This window comes from Anomalospiza imberbis, chromosome 4, assembly GCF_031753505.1.
Source record: "Anomalospiza imberbis isolate Cuckoo-Finch-1a 21T00152 chromosome 4, ASM3175350v1, whole genome shotgun sequence".
Classification (NCBI taxonomy): Eukaryota; Metazoa; Chordata; class Aves; order Passeriformes; family Viduidae; genus Anomalospiza; species Anomalospiza imberbis.
This window is the reverse complement of record NC_089684.1, coordinates 557,928-571,638: the sequence shown is the minus strand read 5'-3', so window position 1 is coordinate 571,638 and position 13,711 is coordinate 557,928. Positions and strand designations below refer to the sequence as shown.

General features: G+C 35.3%; 1 protein-coding gene across 7 annotated transcripts in view; it reads right to left on the bottom strand.

Moving 5' to 3' along the window:
* FIP1L1 (factor interacting with PAPOLA and CPSF1) overlaps positions 1–13,711 on the bottom strand; it is a 38,615-nt gene that overhangs the window by 13,077 nt on the left and 11,827 nt on the right. For all 7 annotated transcript variants that reach the window (XM_068186718.1, XM_068186712.1, XM_068186716.1 and 4 more), the window contains 3 exons: positions 12,784–12,893; positions 6,120–6,213; positions 4,987–5,140 (listed from right to left, as the gene is read on the bottom strand). In XM_068186718.1, coding sequence (XP_068042819.1) covers positions 4,987–5,140; positions 6,120–6,213; positions 12,784–12,893 — 358 coding nt within the window. The remainder of the gene's footprint in view (positions 1–4,986; positions 5,141–6,119; positions 6,214–12,783; positions 12,894–13,711) is intronic.

Genomic DNA, 13,711 nt, shown 5'->3' with positions numbered 1-13,711 from the left:
TTTCTCTATTTTGTTGTAACTATCTGAGAAAGGAGCATCCTTTAACAGAAACGTGTAAGAATTACTCTAACCTGATTTTCAGATCTAGCTAAGCTGTTATGAATCTAACTAAAAGCTGAGAAACTTGTTCCCAAGTAAATTAGCTAGCCTAACAAAATATACTCCATCAATATATAAACCTATCTTACTGATTATGAAAGGAATGATTACAAGATAAAAATAATTTGCACACTTCAAAGGTTCTTATCTTCCCATGCTTTGTAAAGAACTAGCTTTACCTGAACCAAACACATAACACTGCTATATAATAAACTGGGCTAAAACAATACTGGCAGAAAATACACTACTTCATCAGGCATAAAGCACTTTTAGTTATCAGTAATTCTGCTTCCATTAAAAAGTATGTATGTTAAATCTGACAGCTCATGGCAAAACTTTGGGGAGGGAGAGTACAGAAAACTCTGGCAAGTGCTTTCATCAGTGGTGACTTAACTGCAAAAACATTCACACAGAACAGTACTAGTGGCCACTGCATGACAAAGTTTACATCTATCTCATTAGTTCAACACTAAAATTAAAAGACCACTGTATGGCAGCAACCTCTTAATAAATCTACATATTTGTAACATCTATAAATGCAAACTGCTTCCAGACTGCCTTGGTAGAAGACAGAATGAAGGAATATGCAAGCAGAGGAACAGAGATCAATATCACAGTTCACTAATTGTTGTCAATTTATCTGACATTAATTCCTAACAGCATTCATCCTATAGGATTAAACACATGGTGAAATATAATTGAGGTTTCTGTCCAATCCAGAAGATTTAAAATCTGATCTCTTAGCCAAAATGTAAATCAGGAGACAGTGAACTCCAACAGCCAAATTTCTGAACTGCGTGAGCCATTTTCTCTTCAACAGCACGCAAGCTTTCAATGTGCACTACAACTGTTAAGAACACTGGGTGTCACACCATAAAATTTCTGACAGTGTAACATTTAAAAGACCAAACACTCCAGATGAAAATTCCTGAAAGAAAATCAAGACTAAGAACTCAAACTGTTGCACAGCCAAAGTGTTTACTATTCATCTTTTTTGGTTAACTGTTCTATTTAATAGATCCTTCATGAGCCTAAAACATAGAAAAAAAACCAATAAATAAATGGTAAGCATATATATAATATAGTATATATTATATATATTATATAATTATAATATATATATTATAAAACACAATATTATAATATATAATATTATATATTATATAATATATAATATAAAACATATTATATATTTTATCTTTTATATTTTATATACAATATATTATATATGATATAGTATAATAAATATAATATATATATTATGTTATGTTCTATTATATATTATGTATTATATGTTATATATTATATATAACATAACTGTTATAATATAGCAGTGTTAAGAACATAAGCTAGAAAAATACCAGAAATTCTCTCAAGGTGATTTATTATCTCCACCTTATACTAAAAAAGATTTCAGTTGCTGCACTAAAACCAGTATATTGTTAGCACTGCAAATGGCACTCAGCACTACGCAGAGAACTGCCTGGAAATGCATCACCTAACTCCTCTTTACAAAAAGGAAAAATTTTGTATTAAGCAATACAAATTTTGTATTAATCAATATTCCTCATTTACAAGAATGTTATCTTGTGCAGAATTAGAAGTAAAAATATCACTAAAATACCACTAAAAGCCAAATGAAAAATTTCACTTAAGAACCATTCAAACTAAATTAAGACAGACTGAATACAACTAATATCTAGAGACCAAATGTCCAAATAGTTTTAATGAATTTGTTCATGTAGGGTATTACACAAAAAAAACACATAAGCATTCTTTCCCACAAAAATCTTTAAGAACTTTTAAAGAGTCATGATTAATGCTTATATAATTTGAAAAGAGAACCTAATTTACTTGATGGCATCACAAAGGAAGAAAGATTCTATGTGCCAAATTGACAAAAAAATCTAAAAAGATCTAAACAAATGTTCTTCCTCACCTTCCTCACTAATTCACAAATATGACAGAAAACAAGACAAAAAATCATAAGCTTCAGTTAATGGAAAATAAATAATTTCTTAACTCTTCACTCCTTTGCCTTCTAAGTGTATGAAAATATACTTGTAGTGTCACCAGCCAATTACTACTTCTGAGAAAGGACACGGAAATATTTTGTCCTTTCTTGCAATGAAGAAGAGACTACATCGGACCAGTGCAAGACTGTGGCTTAGCATCGACCTTGTCATGTCCCTACAATACTGTTGTACTCCCATAAAAATACATCCAGCATAAACCTAAATACTCAGACTAGTGTGTCAAAAGCAACCCAAATGTCTTTAGTGCACCATTTTACCTACCACACTCAAAACTGCCTCCAGAACATTGTATACCATCTTACTTGCTCAGGGCTGGTAAGTATTTACAGAAAATCAAGTATGTTTTACTAAAGGAAAGCAATGCCACACATGTTCTGCTTGTGGAATAAGGAATCAAACATGAACAACACAGCCAGAGTTTAACAACATACTGTGAATTAGCTGAACTGCATCACAGCCCTCAGAAATGTAATGTATCTCAACTTGGTTCTCTTGCCACTGGCTAAATTAGGTCAAATTCTCTGTATCTAAAGATAAAAAGTACACACTTAGGATGCTGAGCCTGAGCAGTCTCACCAAACCCTGGTATACATTGCGAAGTTATGCAACAGAAGTTTAGTAGTTCAGAGAAATTTCTTTTTTCTTAAATCATAAATACATGTCACATTTTTTAACGACAGACTTAAACCAAAGCACATAAACCAACTTTTAAAGCCTTGGTAACAAGCATACATATTTTGCTTTAGATGAAAATTACACCAACATAGCAATAAACCTAGCAAACAGAAACTAGCACATATTTTGCCACTGCCAATCATCTCCTAAGGACTATTTGAGAATTTTCTACATTTGGTGCTCTGAATTGTTCCAGGACTTGGTCCTCAAAAAAGATTTCAATCACGAGAGTGAATGAATACAGAACAAGAGACCTAACTTCAAAGCAAGATCCTTTTTCAAAGGCGCTTTTGGAGGATGTTTTATATTTGGAATACTTAAATTTTCTGGCAAGTAGTCCCAGTTTAATATTGGGTAAGTGTAGTTTTTTAACTTTTCCTCCAGTGAACCAAGGAGGGATGGCAGAACCTATTTTTGGAACAGCTTTGATGATAAAGAGCTGGCAACAGCACAATTAAAACACAGACCTGAGGAAACTAAATCCACAGATCTTAATCATTATTTTCGAATCTACTTGAAGTACTGAAGGATGTTCCAGAAGACCTTCTGAACAAGCCCGTGTCATAAACCTGCCTGTAAACCATGAGACTAAAGCCAAACCTGCTGGCTTGATCTGCAACACATGTGGACTTCCTTCACCTTTAAAATCTCAACGGGTGAGGGGTTTCATAAGAACCCTCCAGTACCTGTATGTGACATCCCTGTACCAAGTGTGTCTGGGGTGTCTCTGGGGGTGGTTCTCATGTTTTTGAAAATACACAACTTAGAACACCTTTTCCGAACCCAACTGCAATTAAAATAATTACTTTTATAAAGTTGCAATGCATTACATATATTGTTTTATCATAAAGGTTTAAATGAAGCTTGAAACCACAGGAAGCATTATTTTCCCCTTTCTGTCCTTCCCCCTCCCCAGTAAGGAAACATCACAAAATCACCAGAGCATTACCATAATCTCACTTCAGAGACTCGATTTTTTTTATTTATATTAAAAAGAAAAAGAAAAAAAAAAAGGAAAAAGGCAGAGAATTACTTCATTTTCTATGTGTTGTGATTTTTGTGTATGACCATCACAGAGGTAAGCCAGAGCTTGCCAGGCAGAATGAGTTAAGTTTTAAAATTAGGAAGGGCAATTGAAGAAGCAACTTCTTCTATGATGATTTAAACTCTATAAAAGCTCATACTAGTTGCACTCAAATAATGTGACTTCTTTGCTTCTACATAAGAATATTAACAGAGAAACTTTTAAAAGATTCCCTCTGCAAGCAAAATAGCTGCTCAGCATGATTTTCAGAACAAGTTAAGCAAAGAATTCAAGGAACAGGAGAAAATAAGGAAAGAGGCTCCACTTTAAATCAGTCTCCTCTGCAGACAAATGCCTCACTTTCCTACTCAAATACACCACAAAGGTTCTCCATCAATTTTAATTTCTCACAGACAGTTCTTCTTAGTTTCTTGTCAAATCCTTTTGAACTTCATGTCTTAAAATGACAAGTACAGGTCACTGTACCATTTGTGTAAAAGCCCATGAGACTTCTGCCAGGAAATTTCCATATATGTCACATTTCAATAAATGTTCAGTAAATATCAGTACATTTTGAAACAGATTAATAGTGGGGTGAGTTCTCAAAGAGCTTTGATTCCTCTAAGATTCACTGACACAGAACACTGGAAAAACACATCAGGGACTAAAAAGACTTCTAACTGGAAGAAAGGACACAGAGCAAACACAATACTTATCAGACTTTTGGGAATTTATACATGCTGTGAGAGAAGGAGAATTAGAACTTCTCTTGCTGCCTTGACCTTAGACATCAGAGAATCCAACTTGTGACACAAGTTCATGGTAAGCCATACATAAGTTCAAAAGTTTGTAGAATGATGTGTTAACATATACCTCTCAATTGCATTAACAGTAACTGAATTACAGAATACAGCTTCTCACTTCAAACATTTTCAAGAACAAAAGAACCAGCAGTTAGTCTTTAAGAAATTAATTACTACTTGGGATTATGCTTACTGAGAGAGTAAAAATAAAAGTTTCTGGGTTTGCCTTGCAGATGCACTTAAGAAAAGAGCAGAACAAAAAATTCTGAAATTCTGCACAGTACACCTCAAGAATTTGATGTTAATAAATCTCTAATTATTCACATCCTATGTAGTGCAGGATATTTACCTGGTGGGGGAATCAGAGGTGGAGCAGTACTGACAGTTGGAGGGGGTGGGAGGAAAGGAGGTGGTGGAAGGTGAGTAGGTGGAGCTCCTGGAGGGAAAAATGGAGGTGGCTTGGTAAAACTGTCTACTTCAGGATTAGAGCGTTCTGAAAGAACCTGTAAAATATCAAACTCTAGTTACAATTGCTATGTGAAAAGAGTAGAAGACAGGTTTCCTCTCTTTCAGTTACTAAAACAGGAAAGCATTACTTCACCCATATTCAGACGGTGTAAGTTGCACCTGCATACCTATGTTCAGTGTCCCATATTTGCCAAGTACCTTTCAAGGCCTAAGAGCACCTTAAATTTGTATAATGGAAAACATTTTAAAATCAATACGAAAAGCAAGAAAACAACCCTTGACTATAAATTACTTAAATACTCTGAGATCAGATGAAAAACACATGGTAGTGTTTTCAATATTAGCACTACAATCCCTTACGATTCACTATTTAACCTCAATCTAAGTTGGCAAGGAAATGCAACTGGAGTACCAAGCAACCCTGATTCTTCTCTCTGATTCTTCAGGAGAGAAGTGTTTTCCATCTGTGTAGATGTAGTTGCCTTCTCAGGATAATAAAAGTCTTGATTAAAACCATAAAGACTAATCTTGCAATTTATGGTAAAGTACTACAATATAATTAAAAACAAGCTACAACCAACTGTTTATTCCTTGACACCTTATTTTTAAAAGACTGCATTTCTCAAACTGCATACAAGAGGGCTTTCACTTACAGCATTAGTGTCTGGCAGGAATAGGGGGACAAACGGGGGACAAAAGTTCAAATATTTATCTTTTCACTCCATAAACAAAACAATCCCACACAGATCTAGCAGAGCCAATGCTGTCTCCTGGATTGTACGTCTGCAACATCACTCATTTCTTTTCAGTAAGAGGTACACCAAAACATTTCTCTTTTGAAATTTATCAAATATTTCATCTTAATATATTTTGGAAACTGCCAGAATTTTATTCCTGGACTTAAAGTTACTTATGTGTTACTCATTCATATACACCGATGCTTTAGTCAGAAGCTATGGGGAAAGCACAAATGTCTTTTAGTCAAAAACAGAATGCAAAACTGCAGTGTAAAACCTGTATGTTGCTGTTTTCATTAGCACGCCGTCGTCCTTCCACCCTGCTGATAGTGATGGTCTGTCCAATCACATCTATTGTGCCAGATATCCGCCTGCAACACAGGACAAACCAGGATCAACAAGCAGAATCAGAAAAGGAGGGGAAAAAAAAGAAAAAGTGAGAGAAGAAAGCCTTATGGACTGCTCTCATTCTAAATGGCAAAAATCCTTTCTTCTGTAGAAAACATAAAAGACTCTTTCTGAAGAACATTAAAGGTGATGCATTTGCTGAACTATGCAAGAGTATAGAACTAAACAATGCAGCAAAAAAGACTTCTTTGAAAAGCAAAGACAAAAGCTGACTCTACGGCAGTCTCCTTCCCCCTCATAAAAGACAGTACGTCTGCTTTTCTGTTACAAAAAAAAACCCAAACAAAAAGATCAAAAAACTTCAGTAAGAAAAGAATATATTATGCAGAACTTTCTCAAAAATCTAACATACACCAGCTATTAACTATTAATTAGAAGTAATTTCTAAATTGTATGAAACCATAATGAAGGATTCCATGGAAGATCAAACAAAGGTAAGGCAGAAGAAAAACATTAGCATAAAACATAAACACTAAAATTTGAAGTATAATCAATCTCTCAAAATCTTCAGGAAATTAACCTTAGAGGAATATACTGACACAAAAGAAGTACTCCAGGTACCAGACCAGAAAATATGGCAAGTATCTGACTGTCACCTAGTAAAACTAAAGCCTGATGTTTGTGACAACAGGAATCATTATTTTCAGGAGAGGAATAATCTAGTATAGTGACCTTTTTTGTTTGCAGCCGTAAAATGCCAGAAACCAAGGTTTATAGAAATGTATAACTCTTATGCAGATATAACAAAATCTATCTGCATAAGAGTTATAAAAATCACCTTGGACTAAGGCCTTGAGCAACCTGATCTAGGGGGAGATGTCCCTGCACATGGCAGGGGAGGTTGGGCTAAATGATCCTTAAGGTCCAATTCAACCCCTTGACCTTCTATGATTCTACCTGCTCTGCAGGCCACTGTTGATTTCTAAAATAGGTTAAAAAGTAGGATTCACCTAGGTCAACTTTGTTAGAAAATGAGGTATAAAACTGCAGTGCTAATGGCTAAGAAAAACAAAGGTACAAAATCTGTGTCTCACCTAAAAGAGACATACATTTTCATCTGTGGTTTCACCTATAAGGGAAACCACAGTAGATGAAACTGATAATATTTACCAAGAGCATGATATGTAACAGTAAAAGATTGGAAAAAAACCTTCCTGAAATTTCCAGAAACAAATCCATAGAAAGAAAAAAATATGTCTAGTTTCAGAAGACAGGTTCTTGCCTTTTTTCCATCTAGTGTACTACTAACCGCATAAATACAAATATTAGGGAGAACAACTGTAAATTGGAATTATAGGCTCAGAGTTCTGCCAGACTGATAACTTGAACTCCAATTGCTCAGATACCTAGATTCCAATGCAACTGAAAAAGACACAGCAGACACTAGAGCATGAAGTAACACTTAGATCTCTCAGAGATAATCTGAAGTTTCATAGCAGACTGCATACTGAGGGTGATACAAATGCCTGTCCTCTGAGCTTTTCAGTATCTGGGTTTAGAGCTTCCTCCCGGATGTTAAAAAGCAAGCTTATTAAAGACTACAGTTTAGAGTTTAAAAAAAAATGAACAAAACCAGTGCAATGGTACAAGAGTAGAGAACATACCTTCAATTAAAGAGTAGATACTATACAATGATAACAGAAGTTTAAGAAATTTTCTGGTCTTCTAATACCCCACTCTAGAAGTTAGATTGTTCCAATAATCAACACCTGCTTTTCTAAACTTCCCCAGTGGTCTTGCATGGCCTTCCAGCATTGCTACACTGGATTATTATTTTCCTTTAAGTAACTGAATTGAGAACATAGGTATTATAAAACAGTTGTTAAAACAATTGTTCTCACTATCTCAGTTTTCACTGACAGTGCATGTGGTTTGAAAATTCTAGGACGCTTATTCTCCTCTATCACTGGTATCTTCTCTTAATTATCTAAACCATACCCTAGAAAACTCATTCTACCTAGCTTTAGTCCTTGTGTGTAACAGATGACACTCTTCTACAACAAAAGGTCCCTGCCTGGCTCACACCACTGATTTACAGGGCTTCCACTTGGGAATGATGTACACAGCAGAATTAAGACTCTTCCTCTCTTGTACTGTTTGCACACTGCCAGCAACTCTTAGAATCAGCACTGAAAACACATACAGTGACACCAATGCAAGAGTACCAGGCATCAAAGCAATACATGCCTCAACTATATTACAATAATATTAATTCTGGCTTGGGAAGCAGCCCAAACACACCACTGCAATATCAAATGAAGCAAATGCAGACTACCAATTAGTTGGTTCCTAGACATCAATTTTACTGAAATAAACATTTTCACTTATTTTTTTTTTTAGATTCTGAAGAGTATACCTATGCTCACTCAATCTCACTGAGATTATACTTTGTACTTACTATTTAAATAATGCTGTATAGTGTTATGCCCACTGTTCTTCACAACAACTGCCAAGAGATTATTTTTTCATAATGATGGATTTTGCCATCATACCTTGCACTTGACAAATTCTCTATTTCCAAGATTGCAATAATGATTTCATTGAGAATTTCACTAGAAGAGCTTAAAATTGAACAAAAGAAAGCATAGATTCAGCTGCAAATGAAGCAGCAGATGACACTTTAAATCACACGTTAAGTCACAGCAAGCTGGCACAAGGAGAAATTTCCACAAGTCCCTAGACATTATCTAGACACGCGGTAAGTAGCAGGCAAGACTCAGTTTCTGTCTCAGTGCCCTAAGCAAAGAACAGAAGGGCGTGGTTTGTCCCTTACGTGATCGAGGCACGCGGGATACAGATGCATTCTCAATGGATCCTGTGAAACATAAAAAGGCAATCCACACGTGTGGGATGCACATGAGCCCACAGCAGAGTTCATACAAAGTGTAGCTTGAAAGGAACATTCCAGCAACTCCGAGTTATCTCACTCTAATTAGAGAATGGTTATTTATGAGCTACTTGCACTAAGAATACCACTTCCATGGAGAGTAATTTAGAAAGATAACTCAATCTCATTTGGCAAGCTCAGCTTAGATTCTACAGAGCAAAGAGAAAGAGGGGGAAAAAAGAAGAAAAAAGAAGGGAAACCCAGTTATTTTCCAAGTTTATAGCTTCAAAAATCCTTATCCTTACCACAGATAAAATAAATAAGCTGTTTTTTGAACACCCCCAAATGACTCTTCAGAATCAGACTAACTATGGGATGCCACATTTGTGCAGTAGACTTATTGTATAGTCTAATATATATGGAATTATAATATGCTTCAATATTTTTCTGTTCTTTCTTGTTTTGCTTATGTATTTTATGTTTTATTTTCCTCCTCTTGAGGACAGCCTCAACTTTGCTGAGCTCACCACTAACTGATATGCATAAGAACCAAATAGCAAAATGAAACCATTTTTATAAAAACCCACTTTTTTCAAAATAACATCTGAGTTTCCATTACTTCCATTACATTTCTCTGAAAGAAAAGCCCATTTAAAGGTAATGTACACTTCAGTAACTGTAAAAGCATAAATGGAGGTTAAAAACCAAAAAACTTCTGACAGAAAAAAAAATTGTGATGGAAAGCTGTAATAGGTATTACTTGAATGAGAAAATACAAGCTTTTTCAGCCAGATTATAAATGAAACCTATGCTTATTTCTCTATTACTAAAGAAAAACTATCTCATTGTCCTTGAAAAATGACATAAGGGAAACACTGGTCTGGAAACAAGACACTTTTATGAAATAGTTGGTTAGGAAGGTCACATTTGAAATATGTCAAAGTCCTCTTCATGGCCTGGAAAGCATTGTAGTCAAAACAGGTTCCTTCAGGTTTTTACCATAATTATGACTATGCACACAGTAAGCCTTTAACTCTCTCTGGAGAATAAAGATTTTATTTTATACCGTACTATTTGTATACAATGTCCATTTACTTAATTATTTCCATTTTGATCTAACTCCTCCTTCAGGATAACGCAACACTTTATGCTACTCAACAACCCTAAATATCACAGAATCAAGACAAGAAATTCTAATGTAATTTCTAAACAACTAATAGCTCAGCTATGATTAAGACAGTCACTGTTCAAGCAAAATTTCACAGAGATACACTGTATGAACAAGCACATTTAGGGTGCAATTGTAGCGAATTAGCAACAATTACTTGCTGGTGAGCAGTAATACTCTTCCTATTCCACCATCTACAACTTCCACATCGGTATCAAGCAATATTATTGCAAGACCTCAGAGGTTTTTTGGGTTTTTTTGAGACAATTTGCAATCACATGCAAACACATACCGGACTCACATCAAAAAGGTAAAAACCTAAGCACAAAATTACTTCAATGCTTGTTTACAAACAAATGAAATAAGAAGTAAACACCACTATCTGTCCCCAACCTGGCAACTGAAGAGCGGTATGTAATGTCCATGTGTAAAATCATCCATGAAGCAATATTAAAGCCCTGACTCGTAAGTGAGGAACTAAAATGTTAAATGAGCATCATGTCCTGAATTGTTTTCCCCCTTTACCTTAATTCCCGTGAGTGGTCGCTACTGTATTGTTTCTACCACTTTCTGATGCCTGAACTGGCTTTTTGGGAGGCAGTGTTTGTCTGTGACTGAGAAGAGCTGCTGCTTCTTCTGGTGAGGTAAACTGCCTAGGTCTTTCTGTTTTCTTACTGATCCTCACCTCCGTGATGCTATATCAGATTGTATCAGCTTTCTCTCCCTTTCACAAAATCTATCAACTACTGCTAGAAGTTCAGAGTTTTACTGCTACATGAGAAATGCTTCCAGCAATTTCTCAACAAGGCTATTGCAAATGCCACATGGCATAAAGGCAATTATTTTAAATTACTGAAGAGCTACATTGCTGAAAATTTTCTGTCTACCTAAAATAAACTCTTTAACTAAAGAAAGAAAATAGTCCAACCCCATAAAACCCTGTCTGGTTATACAGAAGTTACTAATACAGGCACTTAGAAACACAAAATACTAGATGTATTATGGAAGATGTCAGTTTTGTCATTGTAACAACTTACATTTACAGTATTCACACTAAATATATACAAAACCTATTCTACCCACTGGAATGCACAAGTGATACAATTGTCAAAGTGATATGTCACAAAGTGATACATCAAAATACATGTCACAAAGTGACACAGTCACCACAACTGCAAATTTCACACATAATCTACAAATTTCACACGTAATCTACACAATCTACATTTTTTCTACAACTTTACACTTCACTACATTTTAATAACCTGGTCATTCACTACTTCCGGAAGCAGTTTAGGGGTTTTCTGTCCACCACTGAGATGAGCAAAGAATTGAAATCTTGTAACAAAACCTATGCTAGATATAGATTTGGAATCCTTACCCTGTGAAAAATACATTCCAGTTTGAGAACTCTGTTACAAGAACATCATACATTAAAAGCAATTCAGAAAAGAAAATTTTAAAAACAGCTACAAGGTTAGCACAAAGTTTGGAAAACTCTTCTCGTTTCTTTGAAAAAGAAAAATAGAAAAACAGAACTAAAATCTACTAAACACAGAGCAGCATAAACTGATAGCTCAGAGAAAAATACCAGAAGGAATATTCTAGAAGTGAAAGAAAAGTGCAGGCAAGGGTATGATTGATTTTCTCCTGTCCCCACAACCCTGCCCCCAAGAAAAATACTTTTGGGTGATGAACTGACTCTTACAGGATGGAATAATTGAACACAAGTGCCTCTAAATTAGTCAAGGTACTTAGGGATGCAGCGCTAGAGATGGGTCACAGCCCCTCATCTTTAATGGCTGACAACAGAAGTATCCAACGTACAACCTGTTCTACCTTTCTTACCATTGTTTGTAATAGATGGGCTTTTAATTTGCACAGAACCAAAACTTCTAAACAGGATCATTAAATGATTAAAGTAAAGCAGAAGCATGGATTCACCCTAAGCCAAGAGCCAGATACCAAACAGCAGTGGCTTAGATACAGAAGACAGAACTTATTAAAGCCTGGGGCTGGGAGAAGGAACTCAGTAAGGAAATAGTTTCTCTCATTTCGAAGAAAATATAATAAAATACTCAAATATGGGGAAACCAAAGCTGCCTTGCAGAAAAGAGACTAGGAATTCCAGGAATTCCTCCAGTTGTTAAAGTTGTAGCTGTCAGATTCCATCTTGTTTAACTAGAAAAATAAGTTACCTAAGACTCATAAGGACCCTAACCAGAAATATTATTATGGCAAATTTAATTATACACTGAAAGCACAGTGTCATAAATCAACAGCTGAATTTTTGTAACTGTCTTATTACTTGGTCCTGCTGGTTCTTCTTCCCTTTTCTTCTACTTTTTCCCAAATAGCCAAGAAGGTAGCACAGTATTCATGTGTGATTATGCTAAATGTGATTAGGATATCTCTACCCTTCTTTTTTACCTGTTACAGAAACATATTTTCTTTTTTTTTCCTACAAAAATCGTAAACTTCAAAGACATAGAGGTAACAGTAAAAGAGTTTTCTGGTCATGAGTTACAGCTAACTGACCTGCTTGTTGGAATTCCTGATTTGAATAAGGCAGGAGGAGATGTGAAATCAGGTTTGGTCGACTGCACTGCCAACTCTTTCTCCAAATTTCCAGTTCTGCCTTGCTGTACCTTCAAAATAATGTTTCATGATTAGTTTACCCTCACAAGTGCAGTAGCTCCAACACTCAACAAACACACAGCCAACACAAAAAGAAAGTAAGTCCAACTCTATTCAGAATTTCAAAAACTGTCACCTCTGCACAGCTAGCAAATTATGTATTTTGTACTGATGTATTATTAAAGTACTGTGTTTGATAGATATATAAGAATCAATATGCCAGAGAATGCATTTTTACAGAAGATTAGACAGCTTAAATATTTATTTTCCAAGCATTTCATTTGTATGTGAACAGACCAAACTGATTTTCTTGAAGAATTTCCTGTATGAACCAAATTACATCTTGATTTTTAAAAGAAGGACACTTAAAAAAATTTCATAATCTTCAGAGAGATATCTAACAAGCCTGCTATCAACTACCAGCAAACCAGGAGACAATAAACTTGAATGGATTCTCCATCTGCCTCATTGATTATGAGATCTAGTAACCACTTAATTTCTGAGTCATACCAGTAAGTCATCTCATACTCTGGGGGTTATGCAAACTGCAAAAGACTTTTCAATAGTTCAGACTGAATACTTCAGAAACACCCTGCTGTTGCTGAAGTACTGCAAAATTCCAGACACTTCTTTTATTAAAGCTATGCAAAACCTTTGGTGCAAGTACATCAAGTATTGTTTTACTTCAGCAGCAGTTATATGTGAAAGAAAAAGCTGCATGGGTTAGTATTAAAGACAAATATATAGTGATTCCAGTTTTAAACTCACTCCCACTGTACCAGCTACATCACTCTATGTAGATAGTTTACTCATACTATAACATTGTATA